The sequence below is a fragment of the Dermacentor silvarum genome, chromosome 1 (genome assembly GCF_013339745.2).
Source record: "Dermacentor silvarum isolate Dsil-2018 chromosome 1, BIME_Dsil_1.4, whole genome shotgun sequence".
In the NCBI taxonomy this organism is placed as follows: Eukaryota; Metazoa; Arthropoda; class Arachnida; order Ixodida; family Ixodidae; genus Dermacentor; species Dermacentor silvarum.
This window is the reverse complement of record NC_051154.1, coordinates 423,483,092-423,505,745: the sequence shown is the minus strand read 5'-3', so window position 1 is coordinate 423,505,745 and position 22,654 is coordinate 423,483,092. Positions and strand designations below refer to the sequence as shown.

Here is a 22,654-nt window from a genome sequence, read left to right as displayed (position 1 = left end):
TGTGCACCACACTACATAACTTTTTCGTGTTTTATGCCTACTATGGCCGCTGGTATGAAATTTATTCCCTTTTGCTTCAAATTTATGCTTCATCGTGCACAGTTGGCGATTTGAAACATTCAGCAATCACTAGAGGAATATTTATTGACGGATAATGACTATTAAATTAAATACCAAATTAAATAGGGCAATATTTTAAATATTACTCAGAAATTTCGAACATTCACACACCCTTGGCAAGTTGTGCTGACATGGCATTAAGGATGGAAACAGCACAAGAACACACAATCTTAGGGAAAAAGGTGAATTTTGAGATTTTAGCTGTTTCAGGTGTCTTAATTCTATAAGACGATGTTGCCAGAACTACACTTGCCTCAGTGGTCTGAAGCCTTTGTAATTTGCTCTCCTTAATGAGCTGATGTTGCCTGTATGGCCATTGAGGTAGCTATTGTGATATTCAAAAGTGCGCATGCAAGGTATGAATCGGCCTAGCACCCCGCCTCAAGATCCATTAGACAGCAACCATTAGAAAGATTTTTCAGAGAATTCCGAATGCACTATAGTGAACCTTGTTAGTACAGTCGAACCTACTTATAACAATATTCAAGTGCCACGAAAATTCTACTGTTATAATCGATAATTGTTATAACCAGGTTACATGAAAAAAAAAATAGAATAGCAGAACTCTTGTGAGAAAATTGCAATGGCGGGGAGGCCAGTGCCCCTCCCCACCAACTTCCTCCATCCGGCTGCTGATTGTGTTGACTTGTTTAACTGTTTAACTCTGCTTCCTGCACGCTCTAATTGTGTGTAACAAATCGCGGCTATCGGCATTCAAGAATGGCATTGCTATAGTAAAACCTAGTTATTTCGGATTTCACGGGACCGAAAAAATGTTCGAATTAACTGAATGTCGAATTATCGAGGGATCAAGAAAACAAACAAATGCTTTCTACGTCAACACGCTTTTATTTACTCAGTGAATCAGCAGACTCGATCCTGTTTCTTATTTGCACAAAAGCAGTGCGCAAGCTGCAATTCTCGGATTAGCCCTCGCAGCGGCTAAACTTCCAATTATTTTTCGCCTGGTCGCCAGGTTGCCGCCCATCATGATGTAGACGGTGCTCTTCATCCTTGACATCTATGCACTGAGTAAAAACGAAACTATTGCTTGCCACAACCGCGGCCGCTGTCGACGCGATCATGAACGGCGAACTTGCTGTTCTGAAGGCACGTGGCCGACGCATGCACCGAGTCAAAACGATACTACTGTTTGCTGCAACTTCGGACGAAACAGTCGCTATCGACACGATCATGGATGGCGACTACTCAGTTAATGAAGGCACACGGCCGACCCTCGTACCGAGTCAAAACGAGACCACTGTTTGCCGCAACCGCTGTGGACGAAATCGCGGCCGCTATCGACACGATCATCGATGGTGACTATGATACAGTGATGAAGGCACGCGGCCAACGCAGTGCTATGCACAGCGGTAAACGCAAGAATAAAGGTTTTACACGCACAAATAGGTACGAAGCATTCCGGTGTTGCTGTCATTCTAGTACAATTTTCACTGACGACTATGGCGATGAGAACTCCGTCGCTTCGTTTCATTGGACGCTAACGCCGTTTTGGCTCTATTGCGTCGCACATTTGCGGCGCTCCGCCAGCCGAGTGCTATCAAAGCAGTTGGCGTGGTCCATTTGTATTTTGGAGGGTGGCGTTGCGTGCAAGTATGGGTGCCCATTCGTGTTCGGAGGGGTGGAAGGGCAACAGGACAGGCGCGCGAGGCTGGCGATGCGGAGACGGATAGAAAACAGCCCTCAGCGGCGTGCAACGGCTCAATTTTTTTTTCTTTTCAAGGAGTTTCCATTCCCTTTTGGTGCGGACGCTCAGTAGCCAGACTTCATTATAACCGATAATGCGGCATGGGGGCATAGTAGTAAGGGGTTATTTCACTATAGAAAACATGGAACAGTTGACGGTGCAGCTGCTTCTCATTTTTATAACCAATACAGTATAGACCACTTATAACGTAACCGCTTATAGTGCAGGACCGGATGTAGTGCGGTCTTTCAAGACTCCGTTAATTTTCCCATAGCACTCCATGTATACATGTATCGCTTATAGTGCAGCTGCGGGAAACAAAATACCGGTTACAGTGCGGCTGCCTGGGAGTACGGAAGTCAGCGGAGACGGCGAACGCTCCCCTCAAACGGGCGCCAAAAGGAGTATTCGAGGAAGAAAGAGAGAGAGAGAAAGCACTTTATTTGCACCCGTCAGAGAGTATGGGTGATCGGGGTGAGACTCTGCTCCCCTCCCCCTTCACAGCACAGCAAAGGGCGCACGCGGAGACTGTGGAATGTGAGGGAGGAGGGCGGCAGGGAAGCGGATTTCGCCTCGGCAACTCCGCTGCTTCGGTGGCTCCCCTCGCCCTCCTCATAGCTCCCTCACTTTCAACTGTCACCGTGCGCGCCTGCCGCCGCTCCAGCTGGCCCGGCGCCAGCTCCCTGAAGTTTCGTTTTGTGCCGTTATTGGGAAGCGGGCGTTTGCCGGCATGGGCACTTTCGTTGGCCGGCCTGGGACAGCGCCGCTGCTTCCCTCTGCGCCGTAGCCGTAGCGTGCAAGGTCAACACGTAACTAGAAAGTAGAGGAAGCATAAAGGAGAAAGAAGGGTTCACTGCTATTTTCTACGCGTGGCTGAGATGTCAGCACGTATGCATGTTCTGGCGCAACGCAGAATCGGCGACCTTGCCATTTGATAGAAGGTGAAATTTCCATCGCGTTTTTTTTTTTTTTTTCGCGCGCGACATTGAGCCTTGAGGGGTCTCTCCTAAGCTTTTACTCTATGGCGGTGCCGGAGCAATGCCGGTCGGAGGCGCCGCTGCGTGATTTGGTTCGAATTAACGAGATTCGACTGTAAATTGAATGCAAACGTTCTAGCCGCATTCCTCGACTGTCGCATACGCGTGGCGGCTCGGTGCACATGTTTTGCATATGTGCGGGCCTTGAAAATTGTTTCTTTGGTTATAGTGCGGTACCGCTTATAATGCGGATATTCGCGACTCCGACGACTTAAGTTATAAGCGGTCTACACTGTACAGTGTAGACTGCTTATAACGTAAGTCGCGGGAATTGTAAAAATCCGCGTCATAAGCGGTACCGCGTTATAACCAAAGCATGCTTTTTTCAGCTTTTGCTTATGCCAAACGGGCAAACCCACCTTTCAAACACAATTCATTACATATTTCACCCACACACAAATGCAACACAATCACAACACAGCACAGAAACCAAGTTCTCCTGACAAGTGCGGCAGCAGTGGAAGAACGCTGTTATTTTCGTCTGGAGACTGGTCTCCACGCGCACGCTCCCACTCCTGAAAAAAAAAAAAAAAATGGAGTGCACTACAGTTCTACCCCGACTCCGTGCACCCTGCTATAGTGATTAAAACACGCGCCCTCCTTCCTCCAAAGTCTCCCACCCTTCTTCTCCTTTTGTTTCGCTTTTCACTGCTGGTCTCCACGCACGCACCCACGCTCCCACTCCTGAAAACAAAAACGAAAAAAGAAAGCTGTATGCTGCTGTATGCCATATGTGTAAATAAAAGCGCGCGAGAGACGCGCGTTTTTACGGAGATCGAACGTACGGTGGAGAACAAACGCGAAGACTCTCGTCGTGCGGAAGGCCGTGGGGGGATGGGAGGGAGGGAGGGGAAACAACAATTTAGCTGCGGCACTCAATGCGTATCTTGCGACCGAGCGCGAGGGGAACTGGCGACTCAAGCTCCCACACTACATGAGGAAAGCACGAAGGCAGCGCGGTAGGGAGGGGGGCGGCTTTTACTCGGCAAGCCACTGCGTACTAGTACTTTGCACAGCTGAGGGCTGCGCGCACCGTATCTTGAAAGCGACCTCCACAAGGCTCTGACCTTTGTATCCACTGTGCTTTCGCTGCTCAGTTTCCATTGAAATGATAGACCACATGAACCTTCGGTCGCAGCTCCTGCCGCGTTTGCTCACGTCAGCGTTTTTACAGTGCTTGTCTGCGGTCATCGAGTGCGATCTATTCATGTTTGCTTGTACGCGCAAGCTAGTCTAGTAATGTTGGTGCGCGCTGACACCATGCTTGTAATTCAGTTAGTAAGCGGATGTGTCCAAGTTTATGCAGGCGATAAAACTACTATCCTTACTCCATATACTCTACTAGTAAATTTGGTATTGCAATTGATGCTTTGCCTTTTGGGGGAAACTGCGACTTTTTGTTTCGCTTTTCGCCGCTGGTCTCCACGCGCGCGCCGCGCTCGCACTCGCACTCCTCCGCGTTTGCGCGCCCGGCAACGACGCGGGTGCGGCCGTGTGGGCTGTGCCCAACGCCTCTTAGAAAAGGTCGTGCTCTATAACCGATATTCTGCTTCGCGCGCCTACGCTATAAAAGGTCCACCTATACATTGAGTTCTATGGGAGATATATCAGTGGTCAAAAAAACCCACGCTATAACCGGTCCCGCGCTAAAAGCGGTTACGTTATAAGTGGTCTGCACTGTATATTGTTATAACCGGTATCGTTATAAGTGGGTTAGACTGTATGTACTTAGTGGAAACACTGCAGAACTATCCACTAAATAGTACAGTGGAACCTCAATGATACGATCACGGCTAATACGAATTTCCGGATGATACAAATTTTTCTGCGGTCCCGGCCGAGCCCCATTACTTTGCAACGTGCTAGAAAACGGTTGTTACGAATCGATTTTCGACCCGCGTCGGTTGATACGAATAAATGCCTCCCACCGACGGCCGCGAAAGAGAACAGCGCACAGTCTTGCGCTTTCTCCCTTTCTCTTTTGGTGCGGAGGCGCGGACGCGACCGGACAGCGCGGAGGCCGCGAATGGGCGCGAAGAGTTCGAAGCGGTGGCGATTTTGTTGCTTTTGTGCTTTTCCTCCTTTTCCAACGCCATCGGGCGGAGTGGAGTGGCTTCGGGCCGCGTTCTTTTTTGCGCCATTTTGCCTAGTCGCAGCGAGCTATGTCTACCAAGATACGATCTCAGCTGATTCGCGCGGCCGTACGCTGAGGCGCGGGAGCCTCCGTTGGCGCGTCCTCCGGGCTGCGTTATCGGTGCCAATGGCACAGGGCGATTGTGGGTTTCGCTGCTGGAGTCACACGGTGCAAGATAGCGTGGCACGTAATCCACGGTGCAAGGTTGTGCTCGTTCAGTCGGGTGCTCCTCCGCTTCTCCCGCTAATCGCCGTATTTTTCTTGCCGTAGGAGCGCTTCCGTATTCCGAAGGCTTCGTCCAAAGTTTATTCGCCAACGAGTGACGATCCATCACTAACCTGGGAGTTCTCAGTAATCCGAATTCTGTGTGTCAAGTGAAGACGCGGCGTGGTTTACGAAGCAGACAACTGCGGTTGCCATCTTGCCCCTGCCACAGCAACAACCAATGGAGAGACGCCTTTCAGCACGGCAGCCAATCGGAGGCCCGCTTTTATCAGAGGGGCCCATGTGACTACCTATCGCAGACCCGCACTTCTTTGACGTTTGTGCGTTTGTTACAAGTTGTCGACGACGGACGAATTGAGAAGCGGAACGGCGAAACTTTGAGCTTTCGAACGATACCAAGATGGCGGCGCTCGGTAGCGGGAAATATGAGATATGGCTCCGTGAACTGCGGTGATTTTGCGCGATTTAAAGCTGTTTTCTCGCCCTGCGCACTGACGAATTAAACTTTTTCGGGCACTTTCAGTGGTTTTCAGCCAAACCATTTTGATGCAGGTATATTAGGCGTTGCAGACACCCAAACGGTGGTTTTCAAAAATCTATTTTCTCGCGATTTTCGCGATCTGATCCCCGTGTCCCCCCTTAATTTAGCTAGTTTTAATTGTGTTTCGATGATACGAATTTCGGCTAATACGAATATTTTTCGTGACCCCGTGAGATTCGTATCATCGAGATTCCACTGTACTAACCTGCACAACTTGAAACAACATATTGGCATATCTTACGTGTGCTGCTATTAACAGACGGCTCACTTCATCACACGCTTCACAGTCTGAACACCGTGAATAGTAGCAGCTATCTCTTTTTTGAGCGAATTGATGTGATGAGAAATAAAGTGCTATCAAAATCATGCATTTTGCGATCTTCGGTGGTTGTTTCTGCACCGTACGCTACGGCTTCAAAGCTAAGCTGGTTAGGTCTAGTGGCACCCTCAGCACTGAGCGGACAGCAGCAGGCAGTGGTGAACCGCTTGCAATCATCGACTCTAAAACTTTTTGGGCACTGCACGGCACGCCGTAGAGGAAAGCTTGCCACTAGTAAATCAGTTCCTTAAAAAAGTGCATTTTTGCACATTCCAAGAGTGGCCAGAAATAGTTGCGTGCAGTGCACTGTCGCATGTACGCATCGCTGCAGCAAAGTATGTTGAATTTACACCATCTAGACAAAATTTGCCAAAACATTTGTCCATTGTACCCGACAGTCCATTATGGCCAAGCCCATTAAAAGCATAATTTGCTGCATTGATAATATAGGTAGACCAAACTAAGTGAAAAGAATGGTCTGTTATGTCCAAAAGTATGCTGCATGCAGTTCCCTTGCAATGGGTGCGACTGTAGTAGTAGGAATACCAAGACAAGCATCAGTTTCAAGATACTATTTGTCCTATGGACCATTCCCCCTGATGCAATGTGTGCAACAGCACTAGATAATATACAAAACCTGATTCAGTATCCGGAGACGTCGCCTCTGAATTACAACAGCCATTCTTTCCATGTCCAGAGGAGTAGCGCCATTAGCAATATCGGACAAAGCCTTGATCAAACTGAAATGGAAAGGTAAAATGAAAGGCGACAATAACAATGTGGAAGTTGTACTGAATGTTATAATAAAGTATGCATTAAAAAAATAGGCCATAGATGATTGACTAATTTCTCTAGCAGGATCTACACAATAGAAGTGCTGACAAAAAACTGCAGTGGTGTTATCTTTTAAAGTTAGATAAAGTGAGGATGTTAACACAAGCCCTTATTATTTTCATTCCAAAGGTGTCAGTTGATGCAGATAATCCCAGGCTGAATGAACAACAAAATCAAATACCCCATTTACATGAATCTAAGAGCCTGTTTTAGTTGTAATAAGTTATATAACCTATCTAATTTTTGGACTTGCTCCATCATTCACACTTTGTTGCGGCACTACAACTTGCTCCATAGTGCCAACATATAACAGCAACTGCAAATTTATAGGCCATAGGATGGTTGGTTTGATTTTTCGGATAAAATCCATGGGCACCATGCTATGAATATAACTTTTGTAAATGACAGATACAACCGTATTCCACGTGGTAACCTAATTTGTTGGCCTTCCAGGCACCACTTGGCCACATTGAGCTTAGCAAAGAAGCAAGTTTGGTTTAATCAACACCAAACAGATGAGCTTTGATCTTCTGCAGTAGCAAGATCTAAGAAATTTATCCAGAAATTGAATTCATGCTATGTAAGCCAGCAGTTGTATGACAGTCAGCATGCTAGCTGTCAGCATACCACCCTGTCAAACCCTTCAATTGGTGACTGAATTAGTGGATGATCATAGCGGCAGTAGAACCAGTGGCAGCTTATCAGAAATAATGTGCTGGAACTGTGGCCAGTCACTGGGCATGGTGCAGCCCAATATAGCAATGCATCCAAGTCTGTGCCAATATCATGAATGATGACAATATAAATAAAAAAAGGCACTGTAGTTCCCTTATCAGTCCTACAAATTTCAACTAGCACTATATAGTACATTCATGTTTGGACCAAAACCCTACACAGGGCATAACATGCTGTTGTTGCACATTAATTTTCAGTTGCCAACCAGTTTCCAAATATTTCAACAATACAAACACACTTCCTCAAAAAAGACTATCATCCAAAAAGATTGGTCAGCTAGAGTCCTTCCCCAGTATATATACTGTACAACACATATATAAATAAATACACACATATTAAAAAAATCACTTACGTGCTCTTGATCATTCTGAGTTTTCCTTTGGTCACGTTCTCAAAGCCAAAAAAAAGCAGCTTTCTTTATTTCAATAAAACTTGCTTTTACCTGGAAAAGGCAAGCAGGGGGGGACTGCTGAAACAGCTTTTGGAGCAACGAGCAACTTTCAGAGTAGCAATGAGGAAAAAGAAGTCATTTTCAGAGCTGTAAATTGCAAACTAGGAGCAGCTTAATGAAGTAATTGCAAATTTTACACTAGTCCTTTCTTTTGTATTAACTTCTGCAGTGTTTTTAAAAACTGTCTAGTGTTGTCCGATAACCAACTTGTGCACATAGACGATATCAGCTTGTGCACAATAGACGATAATCATATGCAAAATTCCGCAAACAGGTTTTTTCCCACACAGCTAACTTGCCCTAACCAAGATGGCCACATTTCCACTAGAAGCACTGTTGAAGCTGAGACACGTGTTTTGAAAGCTTGGACAGTGCGGAAAACAGACGGCGGCAGAAATGATGTTGCAAATTGTGATGCATTGTGATGCAAATTTTTACACTAGTCCTTTCTTTTGTATTAACTCCTGCAGTGTTTTTAAAAACTGTCTAGTTGTTCCGATAACCAACTTGCACATAGACGATATCAGCTTGTGCACAATAGACGATATGCAAAATTCCGCAAACAGGTTTTTTCCCACACAGCTAACTTGCCCTAACCAAGATGGCCACATTTCCACTAGAAGCACTGTTGAAGCTGAGACACGTGTTTGAAAGCTTGGACAGTGCGGAAAACAGACGGCGGCAGAAATGATGTTACCAACCCGCATGATCACACTCAAATTACGATTCTAGCCTGAGGTGCGCCATGTTGGTTAGGTCACAGGAGGTGTGTGGTGAAGTGCACAAGCAGGTTTTAAATTTTTTCCAGGGGCAAGCGAATATTGGAAGTCTTGAATGCTAATAGGATATTACACACTAACTATTATTTCAAAAATGAACTATTTCGTATTTTGAGTATTCCAAGCTAACCAAATATTTCGCAACAACCAACGGTTAAAGTCTGGATACTGTTCTCTGTCTGCTATACAAAGTATCATAAATTATCAGAAGTGAAACAATGACAAAAGTGTTAGAAGCAATGCAGAAACAAAATGGGTAATGCAAGCTATGTTTACAGTTTCGCGGCGGAAGCCTGCATGACAACTTGCGATTTTTGCTTGTAGCCTGTCATTTAGTCTTTTTGCCAGTCTAGTCATAGAGCAGTTGTATATTTTACACATATTTTCCTTGCAACAGGCCTTTTTACATATCTATGACACACAAGTCCTTACGAAGCTTTTTTTTTTTTTCTTTTTCCACAACTTCTGATCTACTTTTGCCAACCATTTATTTAGTGTTTTTGGAAAGCTAGTCATACAGCAGCAATTAATTCTTGGAAAGATTGTTTGCAACAAGGCTTTAAAATGTTGAGAGGCTATTCGTGCAGATTTTTAATAAAAATTTATGATCTTCTACATAGACTCATCCTTTCTGATAGTTAGCCGTCTTTTTTGCACAGTCAGTACAGGCATGGTACCTAATTATCCGAAAGAAATATTCCTGTTGTAAACATATGTGTCTGCATCTGACTATTCAATATTCAATACTTAGTATTCGTATTCAATCTGCATTTGAAAAATTTCTTATTTGCCCAACTCTAATCTTTACGTTTCTGACACAGCGTGGTGCAGCAAGTAGCAAATGCAGTACTTTGGCGCAATTGGCGCAGATGTTCATACAGCCCCTGTTCAAAGCACATGGGCATAGACTGATCCACTTGCAAGTGCATCTGTGTGCACATACACATTTGATCAATATACAAGCCTGCTGCTTCCTTGCGGTTATGGGCATAGACAGAGTGCATGCAACAAGTTTTCATAAGTAAGAAGAAAGGAGAAAACAGCAAATAAGACCAGAAACAAGCCAATGAATAATGCAAAAGAAGCATCACTTGAAGTCACTCTGGACACATGATAGGGAGCACAGTTATGCAATCAGAAATATTCAACTATGCCTGCTTGCAAGCATGCCCAGTGTAAAGTCACCACATAATGAGCATTTACAGTGGAACTTAAGTCATAGTCTCAATACAACTCAAGCTTGCATAGGGTACTTTCCAACATTTCATTTAGCAAAAAAGGACCCCTCACCAGCTTTGGGAATTGGAAACAGACAAGCGCGGAAGTAAATCATGTGAAACAATTGAAATTATAAACAAATGACTGCGCACCCTTCCTTTTGGGAGCACCCCACTTTAAGTGGGACAGTCAAGGTCACACCGCATAAATGCATCTACGCAAGATGCGCTTGTCTGCAACATATCTATTCCAGCATGGCCTTCGGTAAATCATCCAATGCAGAGAGCGCAACACCGCCCTGGAAGTGCGCCGTGCCACAAGAAAGGAAGAGAATACATAAAAAAAGGAGGCGGAGCTTGTGACACAAACGTGATGCAGTCCCTCAGCTCCGATACAGGAAAGGGCAGGGAAGGATTGTAGCTTGCAGACACTAGTAGAGGCAAACAGGAAGAGTGTCTCCGTTGGCAGTGAAGCTTGCCTTCTGGTGGCATGTCAACGCCAATTTTCAATTTCTATTATCCCCTTTCATAAGAACCAATATGAAAAATTACTGTGGCTAAATCCTCCCCAGACGACGCCTTACAACTTCCAGTGTTAAAAAAATTTTCAATGGGACCTGGTGAGGGATGCTTTAAGAGACAAAGAAAATTGTTTTGTATTTAGCAGAAGTGACAGAATATGGGTTCATGTGATGGCATGAGAAATCAGAGAATGTGATACAGCCAAAAAAGTGCCTTTGTGCTGCAGTTAATTTGATGCGAGTTGCTAGAGGAAGTATCGAAGGTGAACATTCAAGTAAAATCAATCTGGTTGGAGAATAGTACTTGAAATTAGACAAATTAAATAAATACCAACTAAGTAGGTTGCTTATATTTAACCTAAATTTAGGAGTCAGACTTCTGACTCCTTCGTCAGGGGTGACTTCTGGAAGCCACAGCAGCTTTTTGTAGATCTCGCTTGTGACCCTGGAAGTGGTTCCTTCTTGAGGCAACCTTGCATGCGCCCTGCATGTAAGGTTGGGGACAACGCGATTGTCCTGACGGTGGCCTGAACATGCCACAACTCAAGGTACTAGAGCTCTTCCGCAAGTTCCTCTCGTTCCTCTCAGTCACAAGAACGATGGCCCACCAATTTTAACCCTGTAGTCCAGTGCCTCACAGTGTCTAGTGTTTGGCCACCACACTGCGCTGGCTGTTCATGCGATGGAGTTTGTTTCTATGGTGCCACAATCCTTCGGAAAGGTTTTTGTCTCCACTACATAAGTCGCAGGGCAATCATTGTAAAGGGTTTTGTAAATAACGCTGTGTGACTTTTTAAGGGGCCACCACTCTTAAGCTTGGTAAAAACATCTAAGTGAACAAATACTAAAATTATAATATTCGATTCCTATTCAAAACTTTGAGTACTCGCATACTAGGCAAACCATGTGAGCAGAGAGTATATGTTTGGCACATACCATGCTGCAGTATGGATCTTCTGTCTCAACAAACATTTCTGTAGAGGAGAGACTGATGTGTCTGTAAGGTAGTCTTGCATAACCAACAATGCTGCAATGTCTTCACAGCCTGGAAAGATTAAAAAACAGCGTTTTTTAAAGATTCAATTAGGCACCTCATAATGAAGTTATCCAAAAAACTGACCAGACTAATTGACCAGAGCAAACAGAGCCCACAAATCTAAATTCACTTTATTACCTTGCTTCTTATTGTCAGGTACAGTACATTCCGTTATTTAGCCTGTTAATCATGCTTTGGTAACAACCATGACTGAATGTCCTGGCTGGCCACCCATACATTTACGAGATCGAAACATTATTTCAACCTGAAATAACCTCACTGGATAATGAACGGCTGGCACACGCATGCCTTGCAACCACAATGGTGACTGCAGGGCCAGTAGCAGCAGCGGTTCTTGGCAGCTTAGGCTACAGTGAATGTGTTGCAGCAACGCATCTCACGTCGAAAATGCTATTTTCGGATTGCCCCCAGGAAGATCTTAAAGCTAAATCATACCTCACAATGAATTATTACAGTGAAATCACGATAATTTAAAATGTTTTCATTCGAATTGACGACTAGTTCGAAGTCTGTGGTCAGGCAAAGGCATATGTATTTGAATAGCGAAAAATTCCTGCAAATTTGAACTCCAAAATGATGGGAACGGTTATTTCCAACAAAATTTCTCGCTCCCATGTAGCATGCCATAAAAATGGCGAGAGAAAATACGTGCAGGGAGCCAAGACCGCACCGGAATGCGCCCTCCTTCCCATCTGGATTAAAGGAGTGATAAGTAGCCCCAGGCAGTGATTCATCCACGTTCCTGAACGCTCACCTAAGCCCCCCCCCCCCCTCTGAGTGCTTGACATCACATAACCGCACACTCACCTACACCTCCCTCCTAGAGCGCGCTCGATCACGGCATCTCCAACATTGGGCACGCAGGAGGACGGCGCAAATCAAGCCACCGTCCTTCTCGGCTCACCCTCGCACCCACAGCAAACATGGCATGATGCGCAATATTATCGTACTTGGACTTTATACGGAACCTAGGCTTCTTCCGGCACATGTCATTGTGCGCAGATGTAGGGACGATACAGTAGAACCCCGCTGTTACATTCCTGAGTGCTGCGTTTTCCCGTCTGTTACGTCATTTTCGGCCGTTCCCGGCACAGCTCCCATAGAACCCAATGCATTGGTAACCCCGCTGTTGCGTCGCAACTGTGGGACCATTCCCGCATCATACATTGCGAACTGCAACCCCGCGCCGGCCCGAGCAGCCATTTTTACTTTTCATGTCTTGGCTTGGTGGCTTGATGATGACATTGGCCGTCCAAGGTGCCGGGGGCGACACCTATGACGTTTTTCGATTTTCGCCAGCAAAAGTATGGCCCTCGAGATCCGTATTTGCTATCTAATGATGGTGTCTATGACACGTTGAGGCCCTAAAATTATTTTTGGCTCAAAGATGTTCCATACAAAGTCCAAGGGCGATAACGCCGTCGCCGCGCACCGTATGCTGTATGTGCGAGTGAAAGCGTGGGAGGGGAGCCGACAACCGCGTCTAAATCTCGCACGCAAAAGAAAGAAAAGCAGGGAGGAAATGCGCCTTCTGTTGCGCTTGAGGCACCGGCAATGGTGCGAGGGGGGAGGGATAGCGGGCGGCGTTGTACTAAACCTTCTTGGTTGTACTCTGGCATCAACTGCGTACTGCACGGTGGCGCACGGTCGCGCAGGCCGTATCTTGAAAGCGATCTGCTTTGGGGGCAGAGTCTAGGCAGTGTAGGTGCGTCGGTGGCTCGTAGCTTTGTGCGTGCTGTGTGTTATCGGCGCTCACTTTGCGTTGAAGCGATAGAAACAGCACGAAGGTCACTTCTCTCACTGCTGCAGTGGCGCTTCCTCACGCCGTTTGACAGCGCGTGTCCGCGCTCATCGAGTGTAATGTGTTCATGTTCGCCTGCGGGCGCTGACACCATGCTTGTTAATATAGCTAATAAGCGAATGTTTACAAGTTTACCGACGATAAAACTACTATCCTTACTTTGTATAGCTGTCTACTAATTTGCTAACGGAATCGATGCTTCAGCTTTTGGGAAAACTACGGCTTTTTTTTTACATGTAAGAATTAAAATATTGTGTGCAGTTCAACACTACTCCCATTTCTCAATTTTTCCTGTTTCTCGGCTCTTGAGTTTCGCGGCTCCTACGTGTTAATCTTTTTTACGGTCCCGTGAAAAACGTATCAGAGGGGTTCTACTGTAATACCTTTTCAATGCAAGCCTAGTGATAATTTTGATTTTGCTCACTGTACTGCACAACTGATGGGGTGCTATTTTTAAAGGGGCTCTCCTTAGTACAGACTCCATTTTATTCAAATAAATTTCCTGTCTCCTTGGAGTTCGAATTAACGAGATTCTACTGTACAGTACTTGACGAATTCTACTGTGCACATTTCTACCCAAGAAAATTCATTCAGAAATAGCTTGGGAAATGCAATCTGATACGACGGTAGGCTGTTGCAAATGCAGTTTGCAACAGCCTAACGCCAGAGCCAGTCCAGCCAGCATCATTGCATGGCGACTATGGATGGCGACACAACCAGTTCTTGCATAGCATGATGACAACGCACCGCTTTTAGTTTGATTATGAAAGCGCATTCAATTAATAAGTTATTTTACATTTAAGTGAGCAGCAACAAGTCGCATCACGTGTTCTTGGCATTTCGGAAATTACATGCGTAGCAGGGCGAAATGGCAAAGTGGTTAGTCTAGGCGTGGGCCACAATCCGTTTGCAATTGTTGCGGAGCTGTTTATAAATGAAGAACATCAATCGCACTATGGACCGTACGGAGGACGAATATATCCTTCATGGACAGCGATAAAGGGCAGTCGGAGAGTTATCACGATGGACATTAAGTAAATAATTTTCCTTTCGTGAAAGTAAAGTTGGCTGGTTTTGTCGTTTTCTTATTGCCAAAGTTTGACGCCTGCTATATTTTGCTTGCTAAAAAATCGGGTGCACGTTCCATCTCCACTTTGTTTAGAAGCTTTAATGTCATATATACATTAGTTTTTTACCTTGAACCCATAAGAAGCGGTGCGTGTTCGATTCAGGGACGTGTTAGAATCTAGGCAAATACTGCCAAATGAATCAGCGGTGTATTTTTCCACTTTTTCTGCCTCTTGTTTAATTCAACCTGCCAGATAAATCTACAAATTTCATCGGCCCCGTAAGAGTCAATTAACAGAAGTTGGCTGCATATACTTAACATACTCCAAAGTTCTATGCATTGTCACTCAGCAGAACAGCTGCAGCCGCACACCAACCACAGCATCACACATATCATGTTGGCTATAGCAAATACCTTGGTGCACAAAGACTTCTGTGCACAACAATAATGGCAGAGTCCCTGAACTCCTGGTGTTCAGTCTTTCATTGTTTGTACACTGCTACTGATGATGCAAAAGGCCAAACATATAAACATTCACTTACTTTGAGTGAGGTCCTCTGAAAGCTCATAAACAAGGCCGTGGTCATCATCACTGGGTATGGTACTGTTAACTCCAAAGGTCCAGTGAGGGTGGGTGTACTGGTTTCTGCCATGGTCGAGTGAATGATTTCCTCTGGCCCTGCAACCACAATGTGCATCACTGCTTGCCACCATCAGAAATTAGCCATTACTGAACTCTTTTTTAGTTGATTCAGCTTCTAAGTGGCTATTACCTCAGTGAGGTGGCAATGCATTCTACCTAAGATGACAACTTATACAAACCAGAACTGTGAAATTGAAACTGTGCATTAATGAAGTCTTTTCCACTAAGCAGAAATTCTGTGCTGAGCACCAGTTTTGCGAAATAAAGTCTTCAAAATATGTTACAAAATGCATTGATTATTTACAAAGTTTATAGGTAAATTTTTTTTTAATTAGCTAACATCTCTGCAATTTGTCTAGCAATTAGTGTCCCTCTTAAATTCCAGCTCATCCATCAGAATGTCTGCAGAAGGCAGCTGCAACATTCACAGAGCACTTTCGACATGTGCTGCCATGTCAGTGAGGTTTGCCTCGCCAGGCTACCTTTGCAATGATCTTTTTCTCAAATGGCTCCAGAGCCTTGAGTACTTCTTGGGAGACACGCTGCCAGCTACAATCACACACAGGTTCTCAGGACGGTAGAAGTTCTTGTGGTACAGTTTGACCTGTGGATCAGAATAATAAAACACATGCTAAGCACAATTTCTCTCTTTAAAAATGCATGCCAAGGAAAGCAAGATCTTGCATTATGCTACAGTCGACTTCATTAATACGACCCTGATGGGACCGACAAACTTGGTCAATTATTCTGTGGGTCGAATTAAACAAGAGACAAAAAAAAAATGTGGAAACAAACCTCTGATTTCCTTTGCAGTATTGCCTGATTCTAACAGATCCCCGAATCAAACACACACACACCTTTTACGAGTTCAAAGTAGAAAACTAATGTAAGAATGACAACAGAGCTTCTAGACACAGTGGAAATTGAATGCATACCCGATTTTTTAGCAAAAAAAAAAACGTAGCATGCCTCCAATGTTGGCAATAAGAAAAACATGAAACCAGCGAACTTTACCTTCACAGAATGGAAATTTATTTACTTAATGTCCATCATCATAACTCTCAGACTGCACTTTATTGCCGTCTATGAAGAACCACAACATGTTGTCCTCCGTATGGTCCACATGCATTTGATATTCTGCATATCAGTTTGCAGAATATCATCCAGAGTCATAGTTTGCAGAATATTTCCAGAGTCAGGAAAGGCCAATTTGAACTGAAATGACAAAAGTTTGGGCCCACAGAAATGTATGGGCGCCGGCCGGGACATTTGCTACGGATCGAATTAACCGAGTCAAATTTAAAAAAGTCTACTGTAGTTGAGAGGACTACGCCCTATTAGTCGAGCCCACTTATAACAATCATACTTGGAACAAAACTTTTGGCTACTACAAACAAGTTTCTCAACAACAAAAATGTTTTGCAAGAACCTATGAAAGAGCCATCGACTTGCAACAGACCAGTTATACATTTCGGTTACAATGAGCCGTAGTACGGCAGCCTCTCGACAAGTTGAGGGAAGGGTGCCTCTACGGCACATGCCACATGATATGCCAATCAGTGCAACACAGCACTCACTTTGTTTCAGTCTCTTTTTCCATCTTTATTTTTTTCCTTGCAGATGCACTTCCGCAGTGATGCAGTCACACAGGCAATCATGTTTACGTGACCAACCACCATTGTTTCTTTATGTTTTTATTTTCTTGCTTTTTATTGCTTGCACACCATCAATCCTCCCAACACCACAGAGCAGCCTTCTTTTTTCTGTGAGGTTTCGAACTGAGATCCTGGATAACTACTCGGCACATCACGTGAATTTGCTACGACGAAACATCACTGAAGTATAAAATGCGATAGCTAAACTACAGCCAAAAGATGAATGTGCCAGCCAAGGCAGAGGCATGTCTCCAGGTCTTACTTCTAGACACCGTAAAATGCTGAAGCATTGTGGAAGGAGGTCAGGCTATAAAGGTACAAGTAGGCACGAAGCATTGCGGCATTCCTCTTGTTCATTATGAACCACTATGGTTGTGACGGAAACTAGCGCCACCACTGAAAGACCAGATGGACTCCCAGGGGGCGCACCGAGCTAACAGTCAGCACTCGGCACGGGAGTTATGCAGGAGCAAGCTGCCATGTTGGCTGTCGTACCGTATACAATAAACTACCATTATTCTCATCATAACAACTGGCGATGAGGAATAATCAATTTTGGAGCCGAGCGGTGAGTGGAACCAGTCGTTATGGCGAAGTTGGAGCCATTTACAGGGGAAGGACACGAATGGGAGGAGTACGTGGAAGTGCTGGAGCAACACTTCATCGCCAACAGCATCTCGGTTGACAAGCAGCGTGCGGTGTTCTTGAGTTCGTGTGGAAGACAGACGTACTCGTTGCTGCGACAATTACCGGCACCTCGACGACCAAGTGATGTTCCGCTCACAGAAAGTTTGCAGCTGCTTAGAAATCATTACGCACCGAAGCCGTCGGTGATAGTACAGCGGTATCATTTTCATTGCCGGACACAAAGGGATGGCAAAGCAGTCAAGGACTTTGTTGCGGAGCTGCGCAAGTTGGCGGACCCTTGTGCATTCGGGGGAATTAGAAAACATCCTGAGGGACCGAATCGTACACGATGCAATGAGACGGCACCTGCTAGAAGAGTCTGAGAGCTAACACTGGACCACGCTGTCAAGATCATCACCAGCATGGAAGCCGCCATTTCGGGCGCCAAAATAATGACTGGCCAGGTAGACGGGGTGGCTATTAACCAAGTGTCGAGAACTGGCGAGGTTGTCGGTGATTGGTATCGCTGCGGTGGAGGGCACCACGAGCGGTCGTGCAGGTTCCGGAATCTGCGGTGTTTTTGTTGTCAGATGAGAGGCCATGCAGCACAGAAATGCACAAGTGGACAAGAAACTGGAACAAGTCTGCAGGGCATGGAATATAAAGATAGACGACAGGGAGTCGGACTGGCGAGATCTCAACCTAGGCGTGCGGTGATGGTCGTGGAACCAGTAGACACGGCATCTGACGAAAGAATTGGAGAGACAGACGTTGGCAATTTGTGGTCACTAGAGTGCGGGTTGGCGAATACCGCTGTTCCACAGTCTGACACTGTGAATGTTCTGGAGCCGAAGGTGCCTCCTATTTGCGCCACGGTGCACGTGGAAGGTCAGTCGCTACACATGGAAGTTGATACGGGACCGTCTACTCAGTGATTGGTGAGGTGGAGTTCACGAGGCTGTTTCCAGGGATGGCGCTGGAAAATTCCGATCTCAAGCTGAGAGGCTACTTCGGCCATCAATCCGCGGTCATGGGGAAAGCGACAGTGCTGGCCAAATTCGGAGGAAGCATGCTCTACTACCGTTGTTCGTCGTCAAGAGCGGCACGCGGGCCCTGCTAGGGAGGAACTGGGCGAAAGCTTTTGGTATGCCACTGGACAGTCTTTTGAACGTGCACTCGGTCGATGACGTGAAAGACCTGATAAGCCGATTTCCTGATGTGTTTTCAGAAGGTCTCGGTTGTTTTGCTAGAGTGAAGGCCAAGATAAGAGTGCTAGAGGACGTGAAACCACGTTTCTTCAGGCCGAGACCAGTACCATTTGCTCAGCAGGACACATGGTGGCGCAGGAACTACAGCTGTTGCAGCGAGAAGGTATCCTCAGGCCAGTGCGGACTGCGGAATGGGCGGCACCGTTGGTTCCAGTTTTGAAGAAGGATGGGAAAATCCAATTGTGCGGAGAATTCAAAGTCACGGTAAACCAGCCAGCAGATATCGAGACGTACCCGGTGCCACGGGTTGAAGAAATCTGGGCACAGCTGGCGGGAGGCGTGATGTTCTCGAAGTTGGACCTTCGGGATGCATACCAGCAAGTGGAGTTGGATGAGGAGTCTAAGAAATTGGAGACTATCAACACACAGCAGGGACTTTTTCAGTACAACTGACTGCCATTCGAAGTGGCATCAGCACCTGCAATTTTCCAGCGCGAAATGGAGAGTCTGCTTCGCGGTTGCTGCCAAACTGTCGTGTATTTTGACGATATACTTGTGTCTGGGGTTTCCGAAAAGGGCCACCGTAACAATCTGGAAGAAGTGCTGCGGCAACTGAGTGGCGCAGGGTTAAGGTTGAAGCTCCAAAATGCGTGTCAAGGCAACAAGAGTGGAGTACCTGGGATATGTCATCGATAAGCATGGCCTGCACCCAGCACCTGAGAAGGTCAAGGCCATCGTAAGAGCACCGGCCCCATCTGACACACGGGAGTTGCAGAGCTACGTCGGTATCCTCAATTTTTACCGAAGATTTCTGCCGAACTTGTTAACGGTGCTGCACCCATTGCACGTTTTGCTCAAGGAAGACACGTCATGGCACTGGGGGGCCAAACAAGAAGCAGCATTTGCGTAAAGCAAGCAGTTACTGACATCGCAGAGGTGTTAGTTTATTATGACCCCAAGTTACCTCTATTACTGTGTTGTGATGCATCGCCTTATGGCATTGGAGTTGTACTGGCACATCGGCTGCAGCCCAGAGAGAGAAGCCTGTGGCATTTGCATCAAGGCGACTAACAGCAGCTGAAAATAACTATAGCAAATTGGATAAGGAGGCGCTGGCAGTGGTGTTCGGTGTGCTAAAGTTCCACCAATTTGTGTGGGCAAGGTCATTTGAAATTTTCACCGACCACAAACCGTTACTGGGACTGTTCGGCCACGAGAGCCACTACCCCTTCAAAGTTCACCAAGAGTGCTGAGGTGGGTTCTGACACTGAGCGGCTACAACTACAGATTATGCTACAGACCGGAGTGAGCTTGGGAAATGCAGAGCTTTGAGTCGACTGCCGCGGCTAGGGCACCGCTGGGGGATTCCAGGATTCAGGATGTGTTCATGTTGGAAGTGTATATCCAGTGTCTCTCAGCCGCTGTAGTGGAGTCGACAACCGATCAGGACCCGTGTTTTAGCGCCCTTGCGTGTGGCGTTGTGGTCTGAAGAACACTTGCCACCAGGGCAAGAGTGGCGGCCTTTTGCAAACCGAATGGAGGGAATTCTCGGTGATGGAGGGCTGTGTTCAAGGGAACCGGGTGGTTTTCCAGTATCACTAAGGGCGGCAGTGTTGGACCTTTTGCATGAGACCCATCCTGGAGTTGAAAAAATGAAGTTGGTGGCCCGAAGTCATGTGTGGTGGCCAGGCATTGATGAAGACATTGCTACGAAGGTGGGCAGGTGCACGGTCTTCCAGGTGCATCGGAAAGCTCCCAGGGCAATACAGCAGACGCCATGGCCATTCCCAGAGTGAGCGTGGTCTCGTCTACGCGCCGATTTTGGTGGGCCGTTCAAGGTGTGTACTTCTTATTACTCGTGGATGCATACTCTAAATGGGTGGAAGTGGTCCGAGTGGCGTCACCGTCGATGGAGGCGACAATTGCATGCCTCCGCAACATCTTCGCTAGCCATGGATTACCAGATGTCATAGTGAGCGACAATGGACCTGCCTTCACAAGTGCAACCTAGAAGTCATTCTTGGCTCGTAATAGGGTGCGTCCTATTTTGATCCCATCATACCATCCCGCATCCAATGGGGCCGCTGAGAGGGTCGTACAACTGTAAAGGACAAGCTCAAGAAGACGCAGCCTGGGATTTTGAGTGTAGAGTTGCTAGAATCTTGTTAGCATACAGAAGCACACCCCATGCTCCTCACCGGTTGTTCCCCGGCTGAACTATTGATGGGTCGACGCCTGAAGGCAGCATTTGATTTGCTGAAGCCAGATTGCGCGGCAAGGTGCAATTCCGACAATTACAGCAGAAGGTGCGCAGCGATTCTGCAGCCAGAAGAGAACCAGTTCCCCAGGCTTGCGACACTGTCTGGGCAAGAAACTTCAGGTCAGGACCCAGGTGGGTGCCTGCAGTCGTCGGAGCAGCCACAAGTTCATCATCACTGAGGTGCAGCTGGCAGATGGCACAGTGTGGAACCGACATGCAGACCACCTGCAGTGCCACCTCGGAGGCACAGAGGAGTGTCTGTCATGAGCCAATAAAGGGAGAAAGAAAGAAGAAGAAAAAGCAGAAGATAAAAAGAGATCAAGAAGACACGAGGAGTCGGTGGCAGAAATAAAGAAGAAAGAAGTTATAAAATAAGAGCATCTGAATAAAAAGACTACATTATGAAAGCAGAAGAAAAGCACAAAAGTGCACGCGCAGCTACGTGACCAACGGGAGAAGGAACACATAGCCGAAAAGAGCAGCCCAGCTACGCTCTGGGACGACGAGGGGCAGAAGGAGCTGGAAGCCGAACAGGACGGGTGGATCGTGAAGACAGCGGCAACCAATGGAAGCTGTTCTTCAGCTGCTGCGGCCACGACCCGCGAGCTGAGTGAACGCCCCACCGGAAGCCGCAGCTACAGGCTGACGGCGCCGATTGCCGGATTCCCTGCGGTTACGATCCGCAGGCTAGCGGAGTTGGCCGGGCGATCCAGGCGCCTCGGTCGCCCCACCGTCCTGACCCCCGAATTAGGCCAACCGTGGACCGAACATTGGACACAGCGACGTCGAGTCTATGACGCATCGCGGGCCCAACGACATGTCGTCGGAAGCTGCGACGACGAGGTGACGTGGCCACGTCGAGGAACTTAATGTAAATATTTTGGACTCATCAAATCAAGATAGCTGAGGACTTTGTGGAATTACTGGAATTAACTCGTTTTGTAAATTGTTTGCTTTGTGTTGTTTGCCGTTTCCTTTTGCAATTATAAATGTTTGTCTTAAACGAGAAACTTGTCCCTGTCTGTCTTTAGTCTACCGAAATTCGTGACAATTTGGCGAGCCTGCCAGGATATTCCGCCATTTCCGGCCCTGTCACGGATTTTGGCAGTCAGGAGATGGATTGGGACAGCATATTAGCTACTGTTCGCGAGAAAAAGCTTAGCAAAGAGCAGGGCCTCAAACTAATTGAGGATGAAATGAACCGTGTCCATGCCGCTCGATCTTTAGAACTTGAGACACTTCGGCAAGCATATGAGAAGAGGGAACAGTTCCAGGGGAGGGAGACAGAGATGCCAGAGGCAGTCAAAATAATACAGAGCAATAATAGTATAACTGAAGAGAGGCCTCGCACAGGTGAACAGAATAGTTGCCACTATAAGGCTATCGACGACCGCGCCGCCGAGTCCTATTCCACTGGAGAGCAAGGGGTACAACACTGGAATGATGGGTCTGTTTTCAGTAGTGCAGGGTACGTGCCAGAAGGTCGTGCTCATGAGGGCGAACGGTCCCCAGAAACGAAGATTCAAAAGGACACTGACGAGAGGGGGAATAGCACAACGCTGCATAGGGTGTGTGTTGAGAGCAGAGCAATTGACAATGTCATGCAGGAAGGGAGAGTACTCGACCGCGGCAAGGCTTTTGAAGAGAGGGCGACTTTCGAGTGCAGAAACCCCTGTGAACACAAGCTAGTGACCTGCAGGCAAGACGATGCTG

The 22,654-nt window shown here is 46.6% G+C and overlaps 1 protein-coding gene across 1 annotated transcript in view; it reads right to left on the bottom strand.

Annotated features, from left to right (window-relative positions):
- LOC119447775 (uncharacterized) overlaps nucleotides 1–22,654 on the bottom strand; it is a 108,360-nt gene that overhangs the window by 49,825 nt on the left and 35,881 nt on the right. Inside the window, 7 exon segments of the mRNA XM_049663932.1 lie at nucleotides 6,722–6,824; nucleotides 8,006–8,068; nucleotides 9,975–9,985; nucleotides 15,091–15,183; nucleotides 15,186–15,227; nucleotides 15,674–15,723; nucleotides 15,726–15,795. Of these exon segments, the coding sequence (XP_049519889.1) occupies nucleotides 6,722–6,824; nucleotides 8,006–8,068; nucleotides 9,975–9,985; nucleotides 15,091–15,183; nucleotides 15,186–15,227; nucleotides 15,674–15,723; nucleotides 15,726–15,795 (432 nt within the window).